The sequence below is a fragment of the Pseudophryne corroboree genome, chromosome 7, assembly GCF_028390025.1.
Source record: "Pseudophryne corroboree isolate aPseCor3 chromosome 7, aPseCor3.hap2, whole genome shotgun sequence".
NCBI lineage: Eukaryota > Metazoa > Chordata > Amphibia > Anura > Myobatrachidae > Pseudophryne > Pseudophryne corroboree.
In genome coordinates this window covers 143,319,868-143,346,128 of record NC_086450.1, presented here as the reverse complement: position 1 = coordinate 143,346,128, position 26,261 = coordinate 143,319,868, and the positions used below count along the sequence as shown (strand labels likewise).

The following is a 26,261-nucleotide window of genomic DNA, read 5'->3' as shown; positions in this document are numbered from 1 at the left end:
GACGTGCCTACTTGGATGCGGTCACTCATATAATCCTCCACCATTCTTTCAATGTTGAGAGAATCATATGCAGTGACAGTAGACGACATGTCCGTAATCGTTGTCAGGTCCTTCAGTCCGGACCAGATGTCAGCATCAGCAGTCGCTCCAGACTGCCCTGCATCACCGCCAGCGGGTGGGCTCGGAATTCTGAGCCTTTTCCTCGCACCCCCAGTTGCGGGAGAATGTGAAGGAGGAGATGTTGACAGGTCGCGTTCCGCTTGACTTGACAATTTTGTCACCAGCAGGTCTTTGCACCCCAGCAGACTTGTGTCTGCCGGAAAGAGAGATCCAAGGTAGGTTTTAAATCTAGGATCGAGCACGGTGGCCAAAATGTAGTGCTCTGATTTCAACAGATTGACCACCCGTGAATCCTTGTTAAGCGAATTAAGGGCTGCATCCACAAGTCCCACATGCCTAGCGGAATCGCTCCCTTTTAGCTCCTTCTTCAATGCCTCCAGCTTCTTCTGCAAAAGCCTGATGAGGGGAATGACCTGACTCAGGCTGGCAGTGTCTGAACTGACTTCACGTGTGGCAAGTTCAAAGGGCATCAGAACCTTGCACAACGTTGAAATCATTCTCCACTGCACTTGAGACAGGTGCATTCCACCTCCTATATCGTGCTCAATTGTATAGGCTTGAATGGCCTTTTGCTGCTCCTCCAACCTCTGAAGCATATAGAGGGTTGAATTCCACCTCGTTACCACTTCTTGCTTCAGATGATGGCAGGGCAGGTTCAGTAGTTTTTGGTGGTGCTCCAGTCTTCTGTACGCCGAAAGTGTCCCGCAATTCTTCTGGCCACCGACAGCATCTCTTGCACGCCCCTGTCGTTTTTTAAAAAATTCTGCACCACCAAATTCAAGGTATGTGCAAAACATGGGACGTGCTGGAATTTGCCCATATTTAATGCACACACAATATTGCTGGCGTTGTCCGATGCCACAAATCCACAGGAGAGTCCAATTGGGGTAAGCCATTCTGCGATGATCTTCCTCAGTTGCCGTAAGAGGTTTTCAGCTGTGTGCGTATTCTGGAAAGCGGTGATACAAAGCGTAGCCTGCCTAGGAAAGAGTTGGCGTTTGCGAGATGCTGCTACTGGTGCCGCCGCTGCTGTTCTTGCGGCGGGAGTCCATACATCTACCCAGTGGGCTGTCACAGTCATATAGTCCTGACCCTGCCCTGCTCCACTTGTCCACATGTCCGTGGTTAAGTGGACATTGGGTACAACTGCATTTTTTAGGACACTGGTGAGTCTTTTTCTGACGTCCGTGTACATTCTCGGTATCGCCTGCCTACAGAAGTGGAACCTAGATGGTATTTGGTAACGGGGGCACACTGCCTCAATAAATTGTCTAGTTCCCTGTGAACTAACGGCGAATACCGGACGCACGTCTAACACCAACATAGTTGTCAAGGACTCAGTTATCCGCTTTGCAACAGGATGACTGCTGTGATATTTCATCTTCCTCGCAAAGGACTGTTGGACAGTCAATTGCTTACTGGAAGTAGTACAAGTGGGCTTACGACTTCCCCTCTGGGATGACCATCGACTCCCAGCAGCAACAACAGCAGCGCCAGCAGCAGTAGGCGTTACACGCAAGGATGCATCGGAGGAATCCCAGGCAGGAGAGGACTCGTCAGAATTGCCAGTGACATGGACTGCAGGACTATTGGCATTCCTGGGGAAGGAGGAAATTGACACTGAGGGAGTTGGTGGGGTGGTTTGCGTGAGCTTGGTTACAAGAGGAAGGGATTTACTGGTCAGTGGACTGCTTCCGCTGTCGGCCCAAGTTTTTGAACTTGTCACTGACTTATTATGAATGCGCTGCAGGTGACGTATAAGGGAGGATGTTCCGAGGTGGTTAACGTCCTTACCCCTACTTATTACAGCTTGACAAAGGGAACACACGGCTTGACACCTGTTGTCCGCATTTCTGGTGAAATACTTCCACACCGAAGAGCTGATTTTTTTGGTATTTTCACCAGGCATGTCAACGGCCCTATTCCTCCCACGGACAACAGGTATCTCCCCGGGTGCCTGACTTAAACAAACCACCTCACCATCAGAATCCTCCTGGTCAATTTCCTCCCCAGCGCCAGCAACACCCATATCCTCCTCATCCTGGTGTACTTCAACACTGACATCTTCAATCTGACTATCAGGAACTGGACTGCGGGTGCTCCTTCCAGCACTTGCAGGGGGCGTGCAAATGGTGGAAGGCGCATGCTCTTCACGTCCAGTGTTGGGAAGGTCAGGCATCGCAACCGACACAATTGGACTCTCCTTGTGGATTTGGGATTTCGAAGAACGCACAGTTCTTTGCGGTGCTACTGCTTTTGCCAGCTTGAGTCTTTTCATTTTTCTAGCGAGAGGCTGAGTGCCTCCATCCTCAGGTGAAGCTGAACCACTAGCCATGAACATAGGCCAGGGCCTCAGCCGTTCCTTGCCACTCCGTGTGGTAAATGGCATATTGGCAAGTTTACGCTTCTCCTCCGACAATTTTATTTTAGGTTTTGGAGTCCTTTTTTTACTGATATTTGGTGTTTTGGATTTGACATGCTCTGTACTATGACATTGGGCATCGGCCTTGGCAGACGACGTTGCTGGCATTTCATCGTCTCGGCCATGACTAGTGGCAGCAGCTTCAGCACGAGGTGGAAGTGGATCTTGATCTTTCCCTAATTTTGGAACCTCAACATTTTTGTTCTCCATATTTTAATAGGCACAACTAAAAGGCACCTCAGGTAAACAATGGAGATGGATGGATACTAGTATACAATTATGGATGGACTGCCGAGTGCCGACACAGAGGTAGCTACAGCCATGGACTACCGTACTGTACTGTGTCTGCTGCTAATATAGACTGGTTGATAAAGAGATGTAGTAGTAGTATGTATGTATAAAGAAGAAAGAAAAAAAAACCACGGGTAGGTGGTATACAATTATGGACGGACTGCCGAGTGCCGACACAGAGGTAGCTACAGCCGTGGACTACCGTACTGTACTGTGTCTGCTGCTAATATAGACTGGTTGATAAAGAGATGTAGTAGTAGTATGTATGTATAAAGAAGAAAGAAAAAAAAACCACGGGTAGGTGGTATACAATTATGGACGGACTGCCCAGTGCCGACACAGAGGTAGCTACAGCCGTGGACTACCGTACTGTACTGTGTCTGCTGCTAATATAGACTGGTTGATAAAGAGATGTAGTAGTAGTATGTATGTATAAAGAAGAAAGAAAAAAAAACCACGGGTAGGTGGTATACAATTATGGACGGACTGCCGAGTGCCGACACAGAGGTAGCTACAGCCGTGGACTACCGTACTGTACTGTGTCTGCTGCTAATATAGACTGGTTGATAAAGAGAAGTAGTAGTAGTATGTATGTATAAAGAAGAAAGAAAAAAAAACCACGGGTAGGTGGTATACAATTATGGACGGACTGCCCAGTGCCGACACAGAGGTAGCTACAGCCGTGGACTACCGTACTGTACTGTGTCTGCTGCTAATATAGACTGGTTGATAAAGAGATGTAGTAGTAGTAGTATGTATGTATAAAGAAGAAAGAAAAAAAACCCACGGGTAGGTGGTATACAATTATGGACGGACTGCCGATTGCCGACACAGAGGTAGCTACAGCCGTGGACTACCGTACTGTACTGTGTCTGCTGCTAATATAGACTGGTTGATAAAGAGATGTAGTAGTAGTATGTATGTATAAAGAAGAAAGAAAAAAAAACCACGGGTAGGTGGTATACAATTATGGACGGACTGCCGAGTGCCGACACAGAGGTAGCTACAGCCGTGAACTACCGTACTGTGTCTGCTGCGACTGGATGATAAATAATGATATAAAAAATATTTATATATCACTACTGCAGCCAGCCAGGTATATATTATATAATGACGGACCTGCTGGACACTGTCTGTCAGCAGAATGAGTTTTTTATAGAATAAAAAAAAAAACACCACACAAGTGAAGTCACACGACGAGTGTTTAACTTTTTCAGGCAATCACAATATAGTATACTATACTACTAACTATACTGGTGGTCAGTGTGGTCAGGTGGTCACTGGTCAGTCACACTGGCAGTGGCACTCCTGCAGCAAAAGTGTGCACTGTTTAATTTTAATAATAATATGTACTCCTGGCTCCTGCTATAACCTATAACTGGCACTGCAGTGCTCCCCAGTCTCCCCCACAATTATAAGATGTGTGAGCTGAGCACAGTCAGATACGAGTGTTTAACTTTTTCAGGCAATCACAATATAGTATACTATACTACTAACTATACTGGTGGTCAGTGTGGTCAGGTCACTGGTCAGTCACACTGGCAGTGGCACTCCTGCAGCAAAAGTGTGCACTGTTTAATTTTAATAATAATATGTACTCCTGGCTCCTGCTATAACCTATAACTGGCACTGCAGTGCTCCCCAGTCTCCCCCACAATTATAAGATGTGTGAGCTGAGCACAGTCAGATATATACATAGATGATGCAGCACACTGGGCTGAGCAGTGCACACAGATATGGTATGTGACTGAGTCACTGTGTATCGTTTTTTTCAGGCAGAGAACGGATATATTAAATAAAACTGCACTGTCTGGTGGTCACTGTGGTCAGTCACTAGTAAACTCTGCACTCTCTACAGTTCTACAGTACTCCTAAGCTCCAGTAAATCAGGTCAATCTCTCTCTCTCTTCTAATCTAAATGGAGAGGACGCCAGCCACGTCCTCTCCCTATCAATCTCAATGCACGTGTGAAAATGGCGGCGACGCGCGGCTCCTTATATAGAATCCGAGTCTCGCGAGAATCCGACAGCGTCATGATGACGTTCGGGCGCGCTCGGGTTAGCCGAGCAAGGCGGGAAGATCCGAGTCGCTCGGACCCGTGAAAAAAAACATGAAGTTCGTGCGGATTCGGATTCAGAGAAACCGAACCCGCTCATCTCTAGAAGCCATACCAGTTTTTTAAAGAAAAATGACATAAAAAGGATGTAACTGTGAACAAATACACACATATATATATATATATATATATATATATATATATACACACACACACTGTATATACAGTACTGTATATTTTTCATGTCAACGCTAATAAACATATGATCTGCATTTTCAAAAAGAGTATGAAACATACTTTAATTGTGTAAATCAATTTCCAATGCAGCATACTTTGACATTGAAAAAATAGTTGTATATACAGTACATAATTGCTTTATCTTTGTTTGGCAATCATAAAAATATTATATTATATGGATACCATTGGTTTCCACTAGTGATGAGCGGGTTCGGTTCCTCGGAAACCGAACCCCCCCGAACTTCACCCATTTAACACGGGTCCGAGGCATACTCGGATTCTCCCGTATGGCTCGGTTAACCCGAGCGCGCCCGAACGTCATCATCCCGCTGTAGGATTCTCGCGAGATTCGGATTCTATATAAGCAGCCGCGCTTTGCCGCCATTTTCACTCGTGCATTGGAAATGTTAGGGAGAGGACGTGGCTGGGGTCCTCTCCGTTTATTAATCTTGATGCAAAAATATTTGTGCTTATTCCTTAATTGTGGGGACTGGGGAGCAGCTGTATTATATAGGAGGAGTACAGTGCAGAGTTTTGCTGACAGTGACCACCAGTATACGTTCTCTTCCTGAAAAACACTCCATATCTGTGCTCAGTGTGCTGCATATATTTGTGCTCACACTCCTTAATTGTGGGGACTGGGGAGCAGCTGTATTATATAGGAGGAGTACAGTGCAGAGTTTTGCTGACAGTGACCACCAGTATACGTTGTCTGCCTGAAAAACACTCCATATCTGTGCTCAGTGTGCTGCATATATCTGTGCTCTTACTGCTTTATTGTGGGGACTGGGGACCACCAGTATATTATATAAGAGGAGTACAGTGCAGAGTTTTGCTGACAGTGACCACCAGTATACGTTGTCTGCCTGAAAAACACTCTATATCTGTGCTCAGTGTGCTGCATATATCTGTGCTCACACTGCTTAATTGTGGGGAATGGGGAGCAGCTGTATTATATAGGAGGAGTACAGTGCAGAGTTTTGCTGACAGTGACCACCAGTATACGTTGTCTGCCTGAAAAACACTCCATATCTGTGCTCAGTGTGCTGCATATATCTGTGCTCACACTGCTTTATTGTGGGGACTGGGGACCACCAGTATATTATATAGGAGGAGTATTGTGCAGAGTTTTGCTGACCAGTGACCACCAGTATACGTTGTCTGCCTGAAAAACACTCCATATCTGTGCTCAGTGTGCTGCATATATCTGTGCTCACACTGCTTTATTGTGGGGACCAGCAGTATTATATAGGAGGAGTACAGTGCAGAGTTTTGCTGACAGTGACCACCAGTATATATAGCAGTACGGTACGGAAGGCCACTGCTCTACCTACCTCTGTGTCATCAAGTATACTATCCATCTAGATTCTTACCTGTGGTGCATTTTAGTTTTGCAGTTTGCTGACAGTGACCACCAGTATATATAGCAGTACGGTACGGAAGGCCACTGCTCTACCTACCTCTGTGTCGTCAAGTATACTATCCATCCATACCTGTGGTGCATTTCAGTTGTGCGCAGTATATATAGTAGTAGGCCATTGCTATTGATACTGGCATATAATTCCACACATTAAAAAATGGAGAACAAAAATGTGGAGGTTAAAATAGGGAAAGATCAAGATCCACTTCCACCTCCTGCTGAAGCTGCTGCCACTAGTCATGGCCGAAATGATGAAATGCCATCAACGTCGTCTGCCAAGGCCGATGCCCAATGTCATAGTAGAGAGCATGTAAAATCCAAAAAACAAAAGTTCAGTAAAGATTACCCAAAAATCAAAATTGAAAGCGTCTGATGAGAAGCGTAAACTTGCCAATATGCCATTTACGACACGGAGTGGCAAGGAACGGCTGAGGCCCTGGCCTATGTTCATGGCTAGTGGTTCAGCTTCACATGAGGATGGAAGCACTCATCCTCTCGCTAGAAAAATGAAAAGACTTAAGCTGGCAAAAGCACAGCAAAGAACTGTGCGTTCTTCTAAATCACAAATCCCCAAGGAGAGTCCAATTGTGTCGGTTGCGATGCCTGACCTTCCCAACACTGGACGGGAAGAGCTTGCGCCTTCCACCATTTGCACGCCCCCTGCAAGTGCTGGAAGAAGCACCCGCAGTCCAGTTTCTGATAGTCAAATTGAAGATGTCACTGTTGAAGTACACCAGGATGAGGATATGGGTGTTGCTGGCGCTGGGGAGGAAATTGACAAGGAGGATTCTGATGGTGAGGTGGTTTGTTTAAGTCAGGCACCCGGGGAGACATCTGTTGTCCGTGGGACGAATATGGCCATTGACATGCCTGGTCAAAATACAAAAAAAATCAGCTCTTCGGTGTGGAATTATTTCAACACAAATGCGGACAACAGGTTTCAAGCCGTGTGTTGCCTTTGTGAAGCTGTAATAAGTAGGGGTAAGGACGTTAACCACCTAGGAACATCCTCCCTTATACGTCACCTGGTCCGCATTCATCAGAAGTCAGTGACAAGTTCAAAAACTTTGGATGACAGCGGAAGCAGTCCACTGACCACTAAATCCCTTCCTCTTGTAACCAAGCTCCTGCAAACCACACCACCAACTCCCTCAGTGTCAATTTCCACATTACACAGGAAAGCCAATAGTCCTGCAGGCCATGTCACTGGCAAGTATGACGAGTCCTCTCCTGCCTGGGATTCCTCCGATGCATCCTTGAGTGTAACGCCTACTGCTGCTGGCGCTGCTGTTGTTGCTGCTGGGAGTCGATCGGCATCCCAGAGGGGAAGTCGGAAGACCACTTGTACTACTTCCAGTAAGCAATTGACTGTCCAACAGTCATTTGCGAGGAAGATTAAATATCACAGCAGTCATCCTGCTGCAAAGCGGATAACTCAGGTCTTGTCAGCCTGGGTGGTGAGAAACGTGGTTCCGGTCTCCACCGTTAATTCACAGGCAACTAGAGACTTGATTGAGGTACTGTGTCCCCGGTACCAAATACCATCTAGGTTCCATTTCTCTAGGCAGGCGATACCGAAAATGTACACAGACCTCAGAAAAAGAGAGTCACCAGTGTCCTAAAAAATGCAGTTGTACCCAATGTCCACTTAACCACGGACATGTGGACAAGTGGAGCAGGGCAGACTCAGGATTATATGACTGCGACAGCCCACTGGGTAGATGTATTGCCTCCCGCAGCAAGAACAGCAGCAGCGGCACCAGTAGCAGCATCTCGCAAACGCCAACTCATTCCTAGGCAGGCTACGCTTTGTATCACCGCTTTCCATAAGAGACACACAGCTGACAACCTCTTACGGAAACTGAGGAACATCATCGCAGAATGGCTTACCCCAATTGGACTCTCCTGGGGATTTGTGACATCGAACAACGCCACCAATATTGTGCGTGCATTACATCTGGGCAAATTCCAGCACGTCCCATGTTTTGCACATACATTGAATTTGGTGGTGCAGAATTATTTAAAAAACGACAGGGGCGTGCAAGAGATGCTGTCGGTGGCCCGAAGAATTGCGGGCCACTTTCGGCATTCAGCCACCGCGTGCCGAAGACTGGAGCACCAGCAAACATTTCTGAACCTGCCCTGCCATCATCTGAAGCAAGAGGTGGTAATGAGGTGGAATTCAACGCTCTATATGCCTCAGAGGATGGAGGAGCAGCAAAAGGCCATTCAAGCCTATACATCTGCCCACGATATAGGCAAAGGAGGGGGAATGCACCTGACTCAAGCGCAGTGGAGAATGATTTCAACGTTGTGCAAGGTTCTGCAACCCTATGAACTTGCCACACGTGAAGTCAGTTCAGACACTGCCAGCCTGAGTCAGGTCATTCCCCTCATCAGGCTTTTGCAGAAGAAGCTGGAGACATTGAAGGAGGAGCTAAAACAGAGTGATTCCGCTAGGCATGTGGGACTTGTGGATGGAGCCCTTAATTCGCTTAACCAGGATTCACGGGTGGTCAATCTGTTGAAATCAGAGCACTACATTTTGGCCACCGTGCTCGATCCTAGATTTAAAACCTACGTTGTATCTCTCTTTCCGGCAGACACAAGTCTGCAGAAGTTCAAAGACCTGCTGGTGAGAAAATTGTCAAGTCAAGCGGAACGTGACCCGTCAACAGCTCCTCCTTCACATTCTCCCGCAACTGGAGGTGTGAGGAAAAGGCTAAGAATTCCGAGCCCACCCGCTGGCGGTGATGCAGGGCAGTCTGGAGCGAGTGCTGACATCTGGTCCAGACTGAAGGACCTGCCAACGATTACTGACATGTCATCTACTGTCACTGCATATGATTCTCTCACCATTGAAAGAATGGTGGAGGATTATACGAGTGACCGCATCCAAGTAGGCACGTCAGACAGTCCGTACGTATACTGGCAGGAAAAAGAGGCAATTTGGAGGCCCTTGCACAAACTGGCTTTATTCTACCTAAGTTGCCTTCCCTCCAGTGTGCACTCCGAAAGAGTGTTTAGTGCAGCCGCTCACCTTGTCAGCAATCGGCGTATGAGGTTACTTCCAGAAAATGTGGAGAAGATGATGTTCATCAAAATGAATTATAATCAATTCCTCCGTGGAGACATTCACCAGCAATTGCCTCCAGAAAGTACACAGGGATCTGAGAAGGTGGGGACGAATTCATAATCTGTGAGGAGGGGGATGTACTCAGTGAAAGGGGTGAGGAATCGGAGGATGATGATGAGGTGGACATCTTGCCTCTGTAGAGCCAGTTTGTGCAAGGAGAGATTGATTGCTTCTTTTTTGGTGGGGGCCCAAACCAACCAGTCATTTCAGTCACAGTCGTGTGGCAGACCCTGTCGCCGGAATGATGAGTTCGTTAAAGTGTACATGTCCTGTTTATACAACATAAGGGTGGGTGGGAGGGCCCAAGGACAATTCCATCTTGCACCTCTTTTATCTTTCATTTTTCTTTGCATCATGTGCTGTTTGGGGACTATTTTTTTGAAGAGCCATCCTGTCTGACACTGCAGTGCCGCTCCTAGATGGGCCAGGTGTTTGTGTCGGCCACTTGTGTCGCTTAGCTTAGTCACACAGCGACCTTGGTGCGCCTCTTTTTTTTCTTTGCATCATGTGCTGTTTGGGGACTATTTTTTTTAAGTGCCATCCTGCCTGACACTGCAGTGCCACTCCTAGATGGGCCAGGTGTTTGTGTCGGCCACTTGTGTTGCTTAGCTTAGCCATCCAGCGACCTTGGTGCAAATTTTAGGACTAAAAATAATATTGTGAGGTGTGAGGTGTTCAGAATAGACTGAAAATGAGTGGAAATTATGGTTATTGAGGTTAATAATACTATGGAATCAAAATGACCCCCAAATTCTATGATTTAAGCTGTTTTTGAGGGTTTTTTGTAAAAAACACCAGAATCCAAAACACACCCGAATCCGACAAAAAATTTTCAGGGAGGTTTTGCCAAAACGCGTCCGAATCCAAAACATGGCCGCGGAACCGAATCCAAAACCAAAATATAAAACCCGAAAAATTTCCGGTGCACATCACTAGTTTCCACTTTCCTATCTGGAAATATAATACATTTACTGAATGAGTGAGTCAGTGACTTGCTGAACAGTGTAAGTGACTTCTCCAGATTCACCAGAGTAAGCAAAATTTTGTGGAATATGCTCTTCAGAAGCACTATATTCGACACTACTGAGTCACTATAATTGCAGTATCCACTTGCGTTCATGTGCATGCTGATGCCAACAATCAATAATACGCATGGACAGGGGGTTCCCTCTAGGTGAGAGGGCTCGATTGGCAACCCCAGAGGGGCTGAGGTGATGCTGAGCAGACTTAGGGGGTAATTCCAAGTTGATCGCAGCAGGAATTTAGTTAGCAATTGGGCAAAACCATGTGCACTGCAGGGGAGGCAGATTTAACATGTGCAGAGAGAGTTAGATTTGGGTGGGGTGTGTTCAATCTGCAATCTAATTTGCAGTGTAACAATAAAGCAGCCAGTATTTACCCTGCACAGAAATAAAATAACCCACCCAAATCTAACTCTCTCTGCACATGTTAAATCTGCCTCCCCTGCAGTGCACATGGGCCCTCATTCCGAGTTGTTCGCTCGCAAGCTGCTTTTAGCAGCATTGCACACGCTAAGCCGCCGCCTACTGGGAGTGAATCTTAGCTTAGCAAAATTGCGAACGAAAGATTCTCAAAATTGCGAATAGAATATTCTTAGCAGTTTCTGAGTAGCTCGATACTTACTCTGCCACTGCGATCAGTTCAGTCAGTTTCGTTCCTAGTTTGACGTCACAAACACACCCAGCGTTCGCCCAGACACTCCCCCGTTTCTCCAGCCACTCCAGCGTTTTTCCCAGAAACGGCAGCGTTTTTTCACACACTCCCATAAAACGTCCAGTTTCCGCCCAGAAACACCCACTTCCTGTCAATCACATTACGATCACCAGAACAAAGAAAAAACCTCGTAATGCCGTGAGTAAAATACCAAACTTCTTAGCAAATTTACTTGGCGCAGTCGCAGTGCGAACGTTGCGCATGCGCAATTAGCGGAAAATCGCTGTGATGCGAAGAAAAATACAGAGCGAACAACTCGGAATGAGGGCCATGGTTTTGCCCAATTGCTAACTAAATTCCTGCTGCGATCAACTTGGAATTACCCCCTTAGTTAATGTGGACTCAAATGTATTTTAGTGTAACATAATGAGTTAACCTGCTGAGTTAGTGCTGCGTGGTAAGCAGGGTACAGTCCATCTCACCAGGCACTGCAATCCACTCCATATAGGTGAATCGCAAGTAAAATTGGATATTTCACATCCAGTTTTACTACTTGGTTTAGCTTAATCGTGCATTTTAGAGGTTTGCAAAGCGACACACCTTGGTTGTAGCTTGAAAGATTAACATCTAAGTCTCAGGATGAAAAAGGATCAAATTGCTCATCTTTACAAGTGTATATGGCACCAAAAAGCAGTATAGAGAGTAATACATAGTTACTACTCTCCTGGAATTTCTGTGAGAATCCTGAATTTGATATAATAATAATTGGCAGCTCTCTTGCATCCCACCCATTTCTACTGTGAAGTTGCTGGTGGCATGGTAAAGCAAATACATTGCAGGGGGCAGTGTTACAGTGACAGGATGTGCAGCTCCTCCCAGCTGCATCTCCCCATCCCAGTATGGGAAAAGTGGGCATGTGTGGAGTAGCAGAAATCCCAACTTGTCTGATTGCAGTGGCACAGTTGCAATTTGACGAGACTGTTCTACCATCCAGCGATAGGCACATTTGTTCCAATTTCAGGGAGGTTGGGAGATTTTTCCACTGCTGCACACAGCACAATAATGTGCCTCCAGTACTTGCACCAATTAAATTGAGGTTTTGTACAATATGAAGTATCCCCAGTGTCCTGATAATGGAGTCCCCAATATTGGGAGACAAGGATGTAACACAAGATATTGTGGAATAATTTACGGAATCATATACAGTACTGGTGTGAAATACCTGTATGTGTCCAGAGATACAGTCGATCTTTTTGCAGCTGCGTCCTCATTATTTTCAATGGTACATTGTAAAGGCAAATTTATATCATTCAAGTCAATTCTTCTTAATATAAAATTATATAAATAGCTAGGGAAGTACTGAAGGCTTATAACAAAGACTGAGAAACAAGTTACCGTTCTGTTCATACCTAAACATGCACATTCTTTCTTCACAGTATCTCCCGCTGCGCTGAGAATAGCTTTGGATACACCTTAAAATATAAAAATAAAATAATCATTTGACAGTTCTTTCTAATTCCTGTGCATTTTATTAATTCTTACAGACCCAGAAGTTTAGGTTGAGGTGCTCCCTCAGTTGCTATGGCCGATTTTCATTATTCAGCACTACTTTGGCTTTGCCAGCAAGAATTTTATATTGGTTTTTCAGGGTGCATAATGTTCTCTTTATATAGGAAAATGTGAGTACTTGCTTAAAAATGCAATATTCCATGATTATCCCATTAGCAACTTTCATACAATTAATTCAACCCACAAAATATACTTCTGCTCCACATGAACAAAAAAAACAGCACTCTGTAGTACGGTTGGTATTGACCATCGATGGTCACAAACCAACGACAGATAACCACTAATAGTAGATGGTTTTGCCATCGATGGTGGAGATCCAGTGGCTCTCAACCATCGATGGTACAAAGACACCGCACCCCCCTCCTTCCCCACTCACCCCCATTGGATTTTTTTTTTTTACTTGGTACCAGGGCACTGAACCTTGCTCCTCCCCCCACAGCCAGTGGCGTACGTTCGTCCCAGTCGCCCGGAAGCATGATAAATGTTGGTGCCCCCCTACATATACACACACATACCATATGTAACTATCTGGCACTCAGTGTGAACAGTAGTAGCGTGCTCGGGTACCTTTCCCAATAGTAATATACATAAACATACAAAGTGGACACACTTCAAGTCAGTCATTACAATAAAACAGACACCAGCATACCTTTATAGTACACCTACAGTGTTCCCTTACCCGCCAGCGGGTCTCAATGGAGATGCTTTGGCGCAGCAGTGTGCCGATTATATATAAAAAAACACACAAAAACCTCATTCACTTAAAAACACACATGCCTCTTTCACTTAAACATACACACACGCCTCTTTCGCTTAAACACAAACATGCCTCTTTCACTTACACACACGCCTCTCACTTACTCATGCCTCTTTCACTTAAAAACACACACACACGCCTCTTTCACTTAAACACACACACGCCGCTTTCACTTAAAAACACACACATGCCTCTTTCACTCACACATACATGCCTGCTTCACTTAAAAACACACACACGCACACACACACACACACACATACACCGCTTTCACTTAAACAAACACATGCCTCTCACTTACACACACACACGCCTCTCACACACACATTCAGAAACTGACACCCCTCTATATATTTGTAAGGTAGCGTGTACCCAGACCAGGTGTGTGCTCTGTACATAGTCCTGTAGAAATGTTCAAATGCCCCCTTTAATCCTTGCCTCTCACACACACACACACACACACATGCCTCTCACTTACACACACACACACAAACACACACACACGCCTCTTTTACTTGAACACACAATTTTCTTTAAAAACACACACACACACACACACACACACACACCTCACTTAAAAACATGCAGACACAAAACACAGTGCTTCCAACATTTATTAAAGCTTGAGGCAAGTGCTGCCAGTGCCTACCTTTGGCTATCATCAGCCTGACGGAGGAGCAGAGAGCTTCCCTGGGTTGGCTTGCTTAACTGGAAGGGCCCGGGAGGAGCTGCGCTCTGGCGCTCCCCCTATCTGCAGCCAGTGCCAGCTCTCTGTATATACAGGAGGCAGCTTCCGTGTCACTGACACAGCTCCTCCGTCTGTAAGAATCATTAAAAAAAAAGTAGCAGTGGCGGAACTAAAGAATGGTGGGCCCAGGTGCACCAATATGCATTGGGCCCCCCTCCCATATTATAAATAGGTGAAGCGCATCACCCAGAAAATGGTGTTTTGTCTCACTGAGAAGGGTGTCACCATACAATAGTACTCTAAAGTCACGTTGCGCCACACAGTAGAGAACCTTATACATGGTACATCACACAGTAGTGATCCTTATACACGGTACATCACACAGTAGAAGCCTTATACATGTTATGTCACACAGTAGAGGGCCTTATACATGGTACACCACACAGAAGAGGGCATTATAAATGTTACATCACACAGTAGAGAGCCTATAACACGTTACGTCACACAGCAGAGATCCTTGTACACGTTACGCCACACAGTAGAGTGTCTTATACACGTTATGTCACACAGTAGAGAGCATTATAGACGTTACGTCACACAGTAGAGATCCTTGTATATGGTACGCCACACAGTAGAGAGTGTTATACACAGTACGCCACACAGTAGAGTGTGTTATACATGGTACGCCACTCAGTAGAGAGTCTTATACACGTTACGCCACACAGTAGAGAGCCTTATACAAGTTATGTCACACAGTAGAGATCCTCATACACGTTACGTCACACAGTAGAGAGCCTTATACACGTTACGCCACACAGTAGAGAGCCTTATACACGTTACGCCACACAGTAGAGATCCATATACACACATTACGTCACACAGTAGATATCCTTATACACGTTACACCACACAGTAGAGATCCTTATACACGTTACGTCACACAGTAGAGAGCCTTATACACGTTACGCCACACAGTAGAGAGCCTTATACACGTTACACCACACAGTAGAGATCCTTATACACATTACGTCACACAGTAGAGATCCTTATACACGTTACACCACACAGTAGAGAGCCCTATACACGTTACATCACACAGTAGAGAGCATTATACACGGTACGTCTCACAGTAGAGAGCATTATACATGTTACGTCACACAGTAGAGAGTCTTATACACGGTACGTCACACAGTAGAGATCCTTATACACGTTACGTCACACAGTAGAGAGCATTATACACATTACGTTACAAAGTAGAGAGCCTTATACATGTTACGCCACACAGTAGAGATCCTTATACACGTTACGTCACACAGTAGAGATCCTTATACACGTTACACCACACAGTAGAGAGCCCTATACACGTTACATCACACAGTAGAGAGCATTATACACGTTACGTCACACAGTAGAGAGGCTTATACACGTTACGCCACACAGTAGAGAGTCTTATACACGGTACGTCACACAGTAGAGAGGCTTATACACTGTACGTCACACAGTAGAGAGCATTATACACGTTACGTCACACAGTAGAGATCCTTATACACGTTACGTCACACAGTAGAGAGGCTTATACATGTTACGCCACACAGTAGAGATCATTATACACGTTACGTCACACAGTAGAGATCCTTATACACGTTACGTCACACAGTAGAGATCCTTATACACGTTACGTCACACAGTAGAGAGTATGATACACGTTACGTCACACAGTAGAGAGGCTTATACATGGTACGTCACACAGTAGAGAGCCTTATACACGTTACGCTACACAGTAGAGAGCATTATACACGTTACGTCACACAGTAGAGATCCTCATACACGTTACGTCACACAGTAGAGATCCTTGTACACGTTACGCCACACAGTAGAGATCCTTATACACATTACGCCACACAGTAGAGATCCTTATAAACGTTACGCCACACAGTAGAGATCCTTATACACGTTACACCACACAGTAGAGAGGCTTATACACGTTACGTCACACAGTAGAGAGGCTTATACACGGTACGTCACACAGTAGAGATCCTTATACACGTTACGTAACACAGTAGAGATCCTTATACACTTTACGTCACACAGTAGAGAGTCTTATACACGTTACGCCACACAGTAGAAATCCTTATACACGTTAAGTCACACAGTAGAGATCCTTATACACGTTACCCCACACAGTAGAGATCCTTATACACGTTAAGTCACACAGTAGAGATCCTTATACACGTTACCCCACACAGTAGAGATCCTTATACATGTTAAGTCACACAGTAAAGATCCTTATACACTTTAGGTCACACAGTAGAGAGTCTTATACATGTTACGCCACACAGTAGAGATCCTTATACATGTTACTTCACACAGTAGAGATCCTTATACACGTTACATCACACAGCAGAGAGCCTTATACACGTTACGCCAGTGTCTACCTGATGTGCACACCAACATTAACTACGAGGAATGTGAGCTAGATAGAAACAGATGTAGCCAGCTTCATCTTTGCCGTGATGCGTTGGTATGGGCGTACGGATTGCGACAAGCTTCAGTGAACGCTGTGCTGCGCTAAGTCGCAACTGACGTTCTCTCTATAGCGCACGCACACTTCATAGACATGGGAACACTAGTCGTGAGTGTGGCTACATCTGTAGATATGGATATATAGTATACTGTATATACACACATAGTAAACAGACACAGCAAAATACATATACACACACATCCATAGCAAAAACGTACAAACACACACACATACACACACACACACACACACTACTAAACACACATAGCAAAACACACATACACATACACAAACACACACCCATAGCAAAAAAATACAGCATACACACACATACACCAATAGCAAAATACATACACACCCCCATAGCAAAACCACACACATACATCCCTAGCAAAACACATACACCCATAGCAAAACACACACACAGCTAAATACATACACACACAGCCAGCATTTCCATGTGTGTACAACATACTTTGCACCTCCTGGCTCCTGTAAGGCTCCTCACTGCGACGTCTCCCAGTCCTCACTCTCCACACACACTGCTGCCGTGACGGTTGCTTCTATATCGGAGTGGGAGAAGGGACCTTCTGACGTACCCAGGGGAGGAGACCCGTCACCAGGGGGAGGAGCTACGGCCGAACAAGGTACCCGAAAAGTACCCTCGTGGGCTCGCTTCGCTCGCCACGCTTCGGGCACGGTGGCGAGCGACGCTCCGCTTCGCTCGCCACCTAATTACTAAAGGTAATAGTTGGTGGCGTGGATACTAGAGCAACTGTACCGCTGGCGTAGCTCCTCCCCCTTGTGTCATGGCTCCTCCCCCTGACGGAAAAGGTCCCTTAGGCCACTTGGATCTAGCCTCAACCCTGCCGTGACTGTCCCTCCTCCCTCCCCCTTCTCCCAGCATGCAGCGGTGGCAGAGACCAGGAGTCTGGAGGAAGCTGCAGCAGTGCGGTGCCGAGATGAAAGGTGATGAGCTCACCCGTCTCACTTGCTGGCGATGTGCGCTCACGTCCGTGGCGGCTTCCTCCTTTATTAAGGCCTGCAGCGTAGCGGCGGCAGCGTGTAATAAGTCAGTGTGACTCATTACACTGCTGCCGGCTGTGAGCCCCTTCTTAGCCTCGGAAGCATTGCACCGCTTGCACTGCGCAAGTTCCGCCGCTGAGCAGTGGCGATCATCAGGCAGCGGGAGACAGTGGAGGAGATGTGCTTCCTGCAGGTTCAGGAGCCCGGCGGCAGCCGACTCCACTGCCTCCCACAGTTCCGCCACTGCCCACAGCAACCTGTGAGTCCCTTAATCCACCTCTGATTGGCCTGCATAGAGAGTAATAGAGCAGGGGTGACCATCTGTGGGTGAAACCATCGATGGTTTGCCTGTCAATAGTTTTATACCATTGAGGTTAACCGTCAATGGTAGTTACTGATCTTTAACCCACTGATGGCCATCCATTACCTGAAGTGGTTTGCAGATAAACTGATTCTTAGTTACATATTTCAGATATAGATTTACTCTACTCCTTTGTTGTAGCCTGATAAAGGAGTGTGATGTCTCCAAGACGTTGCTGCTGCTGAGCCTTCTAATCTAAAGAAATTCAGGTAAATTCTTATAGTGGTATCTTATTGTCTACAATGATCCTGTAGGGCTGCTCAGTTCATCATCGCAGCATAACCAGATTTACTGGTACAGCCTATCCCAGCATTCTGAAGGGCTGCTCCTGCAACTCCATTGCTGCTTTTCCCAATTCACTGGTACAGCCTATCCCAGCATTCCTGAAAAGCTGCTGCATTTCCAGATTCACTGGTCAATCTCATCCCAGTAATAGTGAACCCTCAGTGTTATGAACTTTCCAGCTATTCTACTACCACAGTGTTCCAGTTCCCCATATAGCTGGTACCATATCTCCAACTCTACTCACCTGAAACAGCATCCAGTCAGGTGTTCCTGAATAGCCAAACTGTCACATCTATGAATGTGTAAATCCTATATTAAGCCTGCCCAATTCCCTCCTAATATCTCTAGCCAAAATCCAGCAGCTCAACCTAGTCCTTGTTCACAAACAACCTTAGCCGTGACACAGGGACTACAACAGCAGGTAAAATGTGTGTATTGAAATATCAACACTTCAAGGCAGGATGCCTTTTCATCAGGAAACACACACCCCATAATAGTAATTATGTGGTGTACTCCAGATGAAGAGGAGTCTTGCCTTGAAATGTTGATATTTCAATACACATATTTTACCTACTGTTGTGGTCACTGAGTGCCATCTGATTGGGAAGTGTGTGTGTGTGTGTGTGTGTGTGTGTGTATATGTGTGTGTATATGTGTGTGTATGTATATGTTTATATATATATATATATATATATATATATGTATATATTAGAGATGTGCACCGGAAATTTTTCGGGTTTTGTGTTTTGGTTTTGGATTCGGTTCCGCGGCCGTGTTTTGGATTCGGACGCGTTTTGGAAAACCTCCCTTAAAATTTTTTGTCGGATTCGGGTGTGTTTTGGATTCGGGTGTTTTTTTTTCAAAAAACCCTCAAAAACAGCTTAAATCATAGAATTTGGGGGTAATTTTGATCCTATAGTATTATTAACCTCAATAACCATAATTTCCACTCATTTCCAATCTATTCCGAACAATTCACAATATTATTTTTAGTCCTAAAATTTGCACCGAGGTTGCTGGATGACTAAGCTAAGCGACCCAAGTGGGTGGCACAAACACCTGGCCCATCAAAGAGTGGCACTGCAGTGTCAGACAGGATGGCACTTAAAAAAATAGTCCCCAAACAGCACATGATGCAAAGAAAAAAAGAGGTGCGCCAAGGTTGCTGGATGGCCTTGCTAAGCGACCCAAGTGGCCGGCACAAACACCTGGCCCATCTAGGAGTGGCACTGCAGTGTCAGACAGGAAGGCACTTAAAAAAATAGTCCCCAAACAGCACATGATGCAAAGAAAAAAAGAGGTGCACCAAGGTCGCTGGATGGCAGTCGCTGGATGGCTAAGCTAAGCGACCCAAGTGGCTGGCACAAACACCTGGCCCATCTAGGAGTGGCACTGCAGTGTCAGACAGGATGGCACTTAAAAAAATAGTCCCCAAACAGCACATGATGCAAAGAAAAAAAGAGGTGCACCAAGGTCGCTGGATGGCGGTCGCTGGATGGCTAAGCTAAGCGACACAAACACCTCAATATCACAGGAATTATTCATTCTAATCAATTGTATTATTGGTCCAAATCACTGGAAGAAAATGACAAAATCACTGGAATTAAATGGCAGTAATGTCGGGAATTATATCAAATGGCAGTACCACTGGACATATACGGAAGTGTCAGACATGATGGTACTTTAAAAAAAAACTTTTTTTTATATGACAGGGACAAACCCACTGTCCTAACAATTGGCAGGGCTGATTAAACAAACAGCCACGGGGAAACTCCTGAATCCAGTTTGTAACCCTGGGTAATAATTTTTATTACCCGGGATATAATTATAATCACTAATGCTTCCCTGTAGTGATGTAGATGAGATCCCCCCCCCTCCCCAGTGGACCCCCACATGGGCATCCTTCCCAGTCACGCTGAGGACGCTAAGGCAGTAGAATCCAACCTCTGAACCCGTGCACCTGTAGAGGGTGCAGACTTTCTGCTCTTTATATGGCCTAGCCTCGTGCAGAAGTAGGCCCTCCCGAATTTTCTCGATCTGGCAGCCCAAGGGGACTGCATCAGAGAAGCAGAGTTATGTCTTCTCACAGGTGGTGCTGCGGAAGGATTTGTATTCAGAGTGTCCCCAAGCGGTGTCTCACCTGCGAAGGGGAGGTACCTCTTGGATTCGGCGTCTGCGTTCCATTGGCGGATCCAGAGACCTCTGCGAGCCGCTACTGCCATGGAGGATGCTCTAGAATTCATCAGCCCAATGTTCCTCATGGCTTTCATCATGAATTTAGCCGAATCCTTTATGTGACCTAGATTCAAGACAACATCGTCCCTATGGATTGTATCAAGGTCTTCTATTAAATTGTCTGACCATTTTAACATAGCCCTAGCTACCCAGGTGCATTCAATAGTGGGCCTAAGGGCGGCTCCAGTAGCCGTGTAAATGGATTTTAGAGTTGTCTCTATCTTGCGGTCAGTCGGCTTCTTTAACGAGGCCGAGCCTGGTACAGGTAATGTAATTACCCCTGATGGCCTGGACACCGAAATGTCCATTATGGGAGGAATCTCTCATCTCCTTCTATCCTCCTCAGGAAAGGGATATGTCTTAAGTACTTTATTGGGGATGTGAAAAACCTCTTCTGGGTTTAACCAGGAACTTTCAAATAGGGTATTCAACTCTTCCGAAACCGGGAATGTCACTAATGATTTTGCAGTTAGCATACAAGAATTTTCCTCTATTTGTATAGGTATTTCTAACACATCCCTAATGGCATTGATAAATTGCTGAATTTTATATTCCAATCTATCATAGTGCCCCCCTCTAACTTCTGTGTCGATCCCTGTGTCGGCATCAATGTCCGCGTTGGCCTGCAAGACCTGTGTACCAGGAGCTGAGGGGGTCCTAGATGAAATGGACTGATCCATATCTAGAGCATTCTTCGTAACTTTTTTCCAGCAACTTAATAGAGTATGCCCTAATGAACTCTGAGGAATCTTATTTCCTAGGCTATCCAGCCATTCTGTCTTGATCCTAATGGGATGAAACCACTCAAGGCAATCCTGAGTACCTGGTACAGACTTTTCTGAGGAAGACACCTCCACAACCTCCAAAACATTTTGTTCTGACATGACACTGACCAGTGATACTGAGCACTGTTCAGGATACTAGAAGTGACACGGAGCTGCAAGATACAGCAATGGCCTACTGTACTGTACTACTTTATACTGGTGGTCACCAAAATGCTGCACTGTACTACTATATACTGCTCACAACAATGCAGCACAGATATGGATACTAGAAGTGACACAGAGCTGCAAGATACAGCAATGGCCTACTGTACTGTACTACTATATACTGGTGGTCACCAAAATGCTGCACTGTACTACTATATACTGCTCACAACAATGCAGCACAGATATGGATACTAGAAGTGACACAGAGCTTCAAGATACAGCAATGGCCTACTGTACTGTACTACTATATATACTGGTGGTCACCAAAATACTGCACTGTACTACTATATACTGCTCACAACAATGCAGCACAGATATGGATACTTGAAGTGACACGGAGCTGCTAGATACAGCAATGGCCTACTGTACTGTACTACTATATATACTGATGGTCACCAAAATGCTGCACTGTACTACTATATACTGCTCACAACAATGCAGCACAGATATGGATACTAGAAGTGACACAGAGCTGCAAGATACAGCAATGGCCTACTGTACTGTACTACTATATATACTGGTGGTCACCAAAATGCTGCACTGTACTACTTTATACTGCTCACAACAATGCAGCACAGATATGGATACTTGAAGTGACACTGAGCTGCTAGATACAGCAATGGCCTACTGTACTGTACTACTATATACTGGTGGTCACCAAAATGCTGCACTGTACTACTATATAGTATATACTGGTCACACAACAATGCAGCAGATATTGAGCACTGATCAGAATACTGTCTAGAACTGAGTCTGACACAGAGCTGCAAGATACAGCAATGGCCTACTGTACTGTACTACTATAATATACTGGTGGTCACCACAATGCAGCACACTGAGCACAGATACTTGCAGCACACTGAGCACAGATATTGAGCTTTTCAGGCAGAGAACGTAGCCACGTCCTCTCCGTTCAATCTCCAATGCACGAGTGAAAATGGCGGCGACGCGCAGCTCTTTATATAGAATACGAATCTCGCGAGAATCCGACATCGGGATGATGACGTTCGGCCGCGTTCGGGTTATCCGAGCGGGAAGATCCAAGGCTGCCTCGGAACCGTGTAAAATAGGTGAAGTTCGGGGGGGTTCGAATCTCGACGAACCGAACCCGCTCATCTCTAATATATATATACATAAAAACATATGAAATAGATAGATAGATATATGTAACTTGCTATACTTCAACGGATGGTCTCTCTAAGTGGATGTGGACTGGAAGTTGAACTTTAAGTGTACTGAAGAAGTCCTGTGAGTGCTGCTGCCCTCCCCTTCCCCCTTACTATATATATATATATATATATATATATACTGTATATAGATATATATGGGATATGGTCATTAGGTCGACAGTCATTAGGTCGACCATTATTGGTCAACATGCATTAGGTCAACATGGTCAATAGGTCGACATGGTCACTAGGTCGACATGGAAAAAGGTTGACATGAGTTTTTCACATTTTTATAATTTTTTTAACTTTTTCATACTTTGGACATGGTGCACTAATTGGGGTTCACCGTCACTTTACGAAGAAAACGACACAAAAAAAATAAAAATCATGTTGACCCTTTTCCATGTCGACCTAGTACATGTCGACCTAGTGACCATGTCGACCGATAGTGGTCAACCTAATGACTGTTGACCTAAGTGTGGTCGACCTAATGACCTATATATATATATATATATATATATGTATATATATATATATATATATATACATATACACGTGTGTGTGTGTGTGTGTATATATATATATATATATACTGTATATAGTTGACAGATGTGTCCTCACTTGTTGCTGCTGGAGGCAATGGTTCTTGGTGCTGCCACGACCAACATGACCTCCCGAAGCTTTAATTGTCCCCATTCAAAGCATAGGTAGCGGGAGCTTCGCTACTGCCACAGGCCACGAAGCACTTAAACTAAGGGTAGCACAAGCATATCTTCCCACTACCCTGCTATAATACCACTGCCAGGTCCCTCTCACACTGTGCTGGGTAGCGGGAGCATCGATTCTTGCTACCAAGGCTGGTTCTCCGAGTCTCATATAGCGCAGCAGGCGGCCCGCGATGCATGGTAAAGTACACATCTGTATATCTTAAAACGTAAGGCTCACATTTGGTAAGGTTACACATAGGGATTCTAATATCCCCCTGATAGTGTTGCACATGCATAGGCATATCTATAATAAGTGCATGGTGTGAGGGCCTATGGGTCTAAGGGGAGCACACTCTGCACACCCTGAACCGATTTAATTATATTAACCCCTCTGAAGATTTCTGCATGTGCATTAGAGATGTCCCCGAGAACAAGGTGCAGGGACCTACGTATGTATGTGAAGTAAATTATGGCATAAAGTCAGAGTCTGGAGCACCGCAGGAGAGTAGGGGCACGGAGCCTGCACACAGGCCCTCTCATCTCAAAACGTGCATACACACCATGCATTCCCTATGGGACGTGGGTGTGAATGCGATGTCTGTGACCATTCGCGGCAATGCTTATCATGCCCGTATACTGCGAATAGTCGCAAACGCGGGTAAGACAAGACTGGGCATATGTGTATACAGAGTATCTTAAGATTCATGACAGTAAACAACAGATGCACTTTCACTTAGTTTATGCAATGCCAGGTTTATGCTCAGACTCTACTGCGCAAGCGCAGACTTCTGGGAAAATGGCGTAATGGCCATTTTCCCAGTGATTTCTTTACTGTGCATGTGCAGAATGCCGTGAAAATGGACTCCAGAGGGGTAAGTATTTAAAAAATTGGTGCACCGTGGGGGTCATTCCGAGTTGTTCGCTCGTTATTTTTTTCTCGCAACGGAGTGATTAGTCGCTAATGCGCATGCGCAATGTCCGCAGTGCGACTGCGCCAAGTAAATTTGCTATGCAGTTAGGTATTTTACTCACGGCATTACGAGGTTTTTTCTTCGTTCTGGTGATCGTAATGTGATTGACAGGAAGTGGGTGTTTCTGGGCGGAAACTGGCCGTTTTATAGGTGTGTGTGAAAAAACGCTGCCGTTTCTGGGAAAAACGCTGGAGTGGCTGGAGAAACGGAGGAGTGTCTGAGCGAACGCTGGGTGTGTTTGTGACGTCAAACCAGGAACGAAACTGACTGAACTGATCGCAGATGCCGAGTAAGTGTGGAGCTACTCAGAAACTGCTAAGAAGTGTCTATTCGCATTCTGCTAATCTTTCGTTCGCAATTTTGATAAGCTAAGATTCACTCCGAGTAGGCGGCAGCTTAGCGTGTGCAAAGCTGCTAAAAGCAGCTTGCGAGAGAACAACTCGGAATGACCCCCCATGTGCGATGTGTGCTTCCCCTGGACTTAGGGGCATGTGTGCCCAACACACACTGCATCCATTATAAATACTCCAGTGGCTGTAACTACTTACCAAACTGTTGGTCCAATGTTGCATTGTTTAAGTTTACTATGGCATTCGTACTTTCGGCAGTGATGTCCCCCTGCTTTACCTTCACAGAGGTGTCACACACCATCACCTCACACATAGTGATTGCCTCCCTTCACAGAACTATCTGAATGAGAAAAAAAACAAAACAAATCAGAAAACCGTTCCCGATATGCCAGAGCATACATTGGTGACATTTGGTGACATATTTTACTTAAGGGCCTGATTCAGAGATAGACGAAATGATGATGTACGCAGTCAAGTGACTTTTTTCCACTTCGTATAAGTTGCACTTGTGGTCTTGCAAGGGTAGTCACAATGGGGATATATTTGCAAAGTGATTGACAGCCAGGGACCTTTTGTGGGAGGTAAAAGGGGAGTGACAACTGAAACGTAGACGTGTCACAAATATGTTTGGGGCATGTCACAGCTTGTGACTGCAAGACCATATGCAGTTACAATGACTATTTTGTGCAACATATGGTTACTGAGAATGTCGATGTTTGACTGATGTGATGCCGACAGTTGTGTCTTTGTAAGCAAGCGGCAGTTCAGAGACATTGGGGTATATTTACTAAGGTCCCGATTTTGACCGAGATGGTGTTTTTTCTTCAAAGTGTCATCTCGGGAATTTACTAAACTCAAATCACGGCAGTGATGAGGGCATTCGTATTTTTTTGGAAGTCCAAGAAAAAAAATACGAATGAATACACCATCGGTCAAATACGCCTGTAATTTGGTAGAACTCGGTCATTTACTAAAAAGTGCAATTCACAAACACTGCCGACAATAGCCAAACACTGCCGTGAAAAAATACAAATCGTGAAAAAGTGCTAAAATAAAACAGACCTGCTTTTTTTTACCGTGTTCTGATAGGCATGCACGGATCCATGAGATCAGTGCATATTTATCAGTAGGAAGGGGTGGGAAAGTGTTAAATTTGCACAAAAAAAATGCGTAGGGTCCCCCCTCCTAAGCAAAACCAGCCTCAGGCTCTTTGAGCCGGTCCTGGTTGAAAAAATATGGTAAAAAAAGTGACCGGGGTTCCCCCATATTTAATC

General features: G+C 45.3%; 1 protein-coding gene across 1 annotated transcript in view; it reads right to left on the bottom strand.

Moving 5' to 3' along the window:
• LOC134943465 (protein mono-ADP-ribosyltransferase PARP15-like) overlaps positions 1-25,302 on the bottom strand; it is a 175,712-nt gene extending 150,410 nt beyond the window's left edge. Inside the window, exon 1 of the mRNA XM_063932296.1 lies at positions 25,186-25,302. Coding sequence (XP_063788366.1) covers positions 25,186-25,300 — 115 coding nt within the window. The 5' untranslated portion in view covers positions 25,301-25,302. The remainder of the gene's footprint in view (positions 1-25,185) is intronic.
• Between the last annotated feature and the right edge of the window lie 959 nt (positions 25,303-26,261).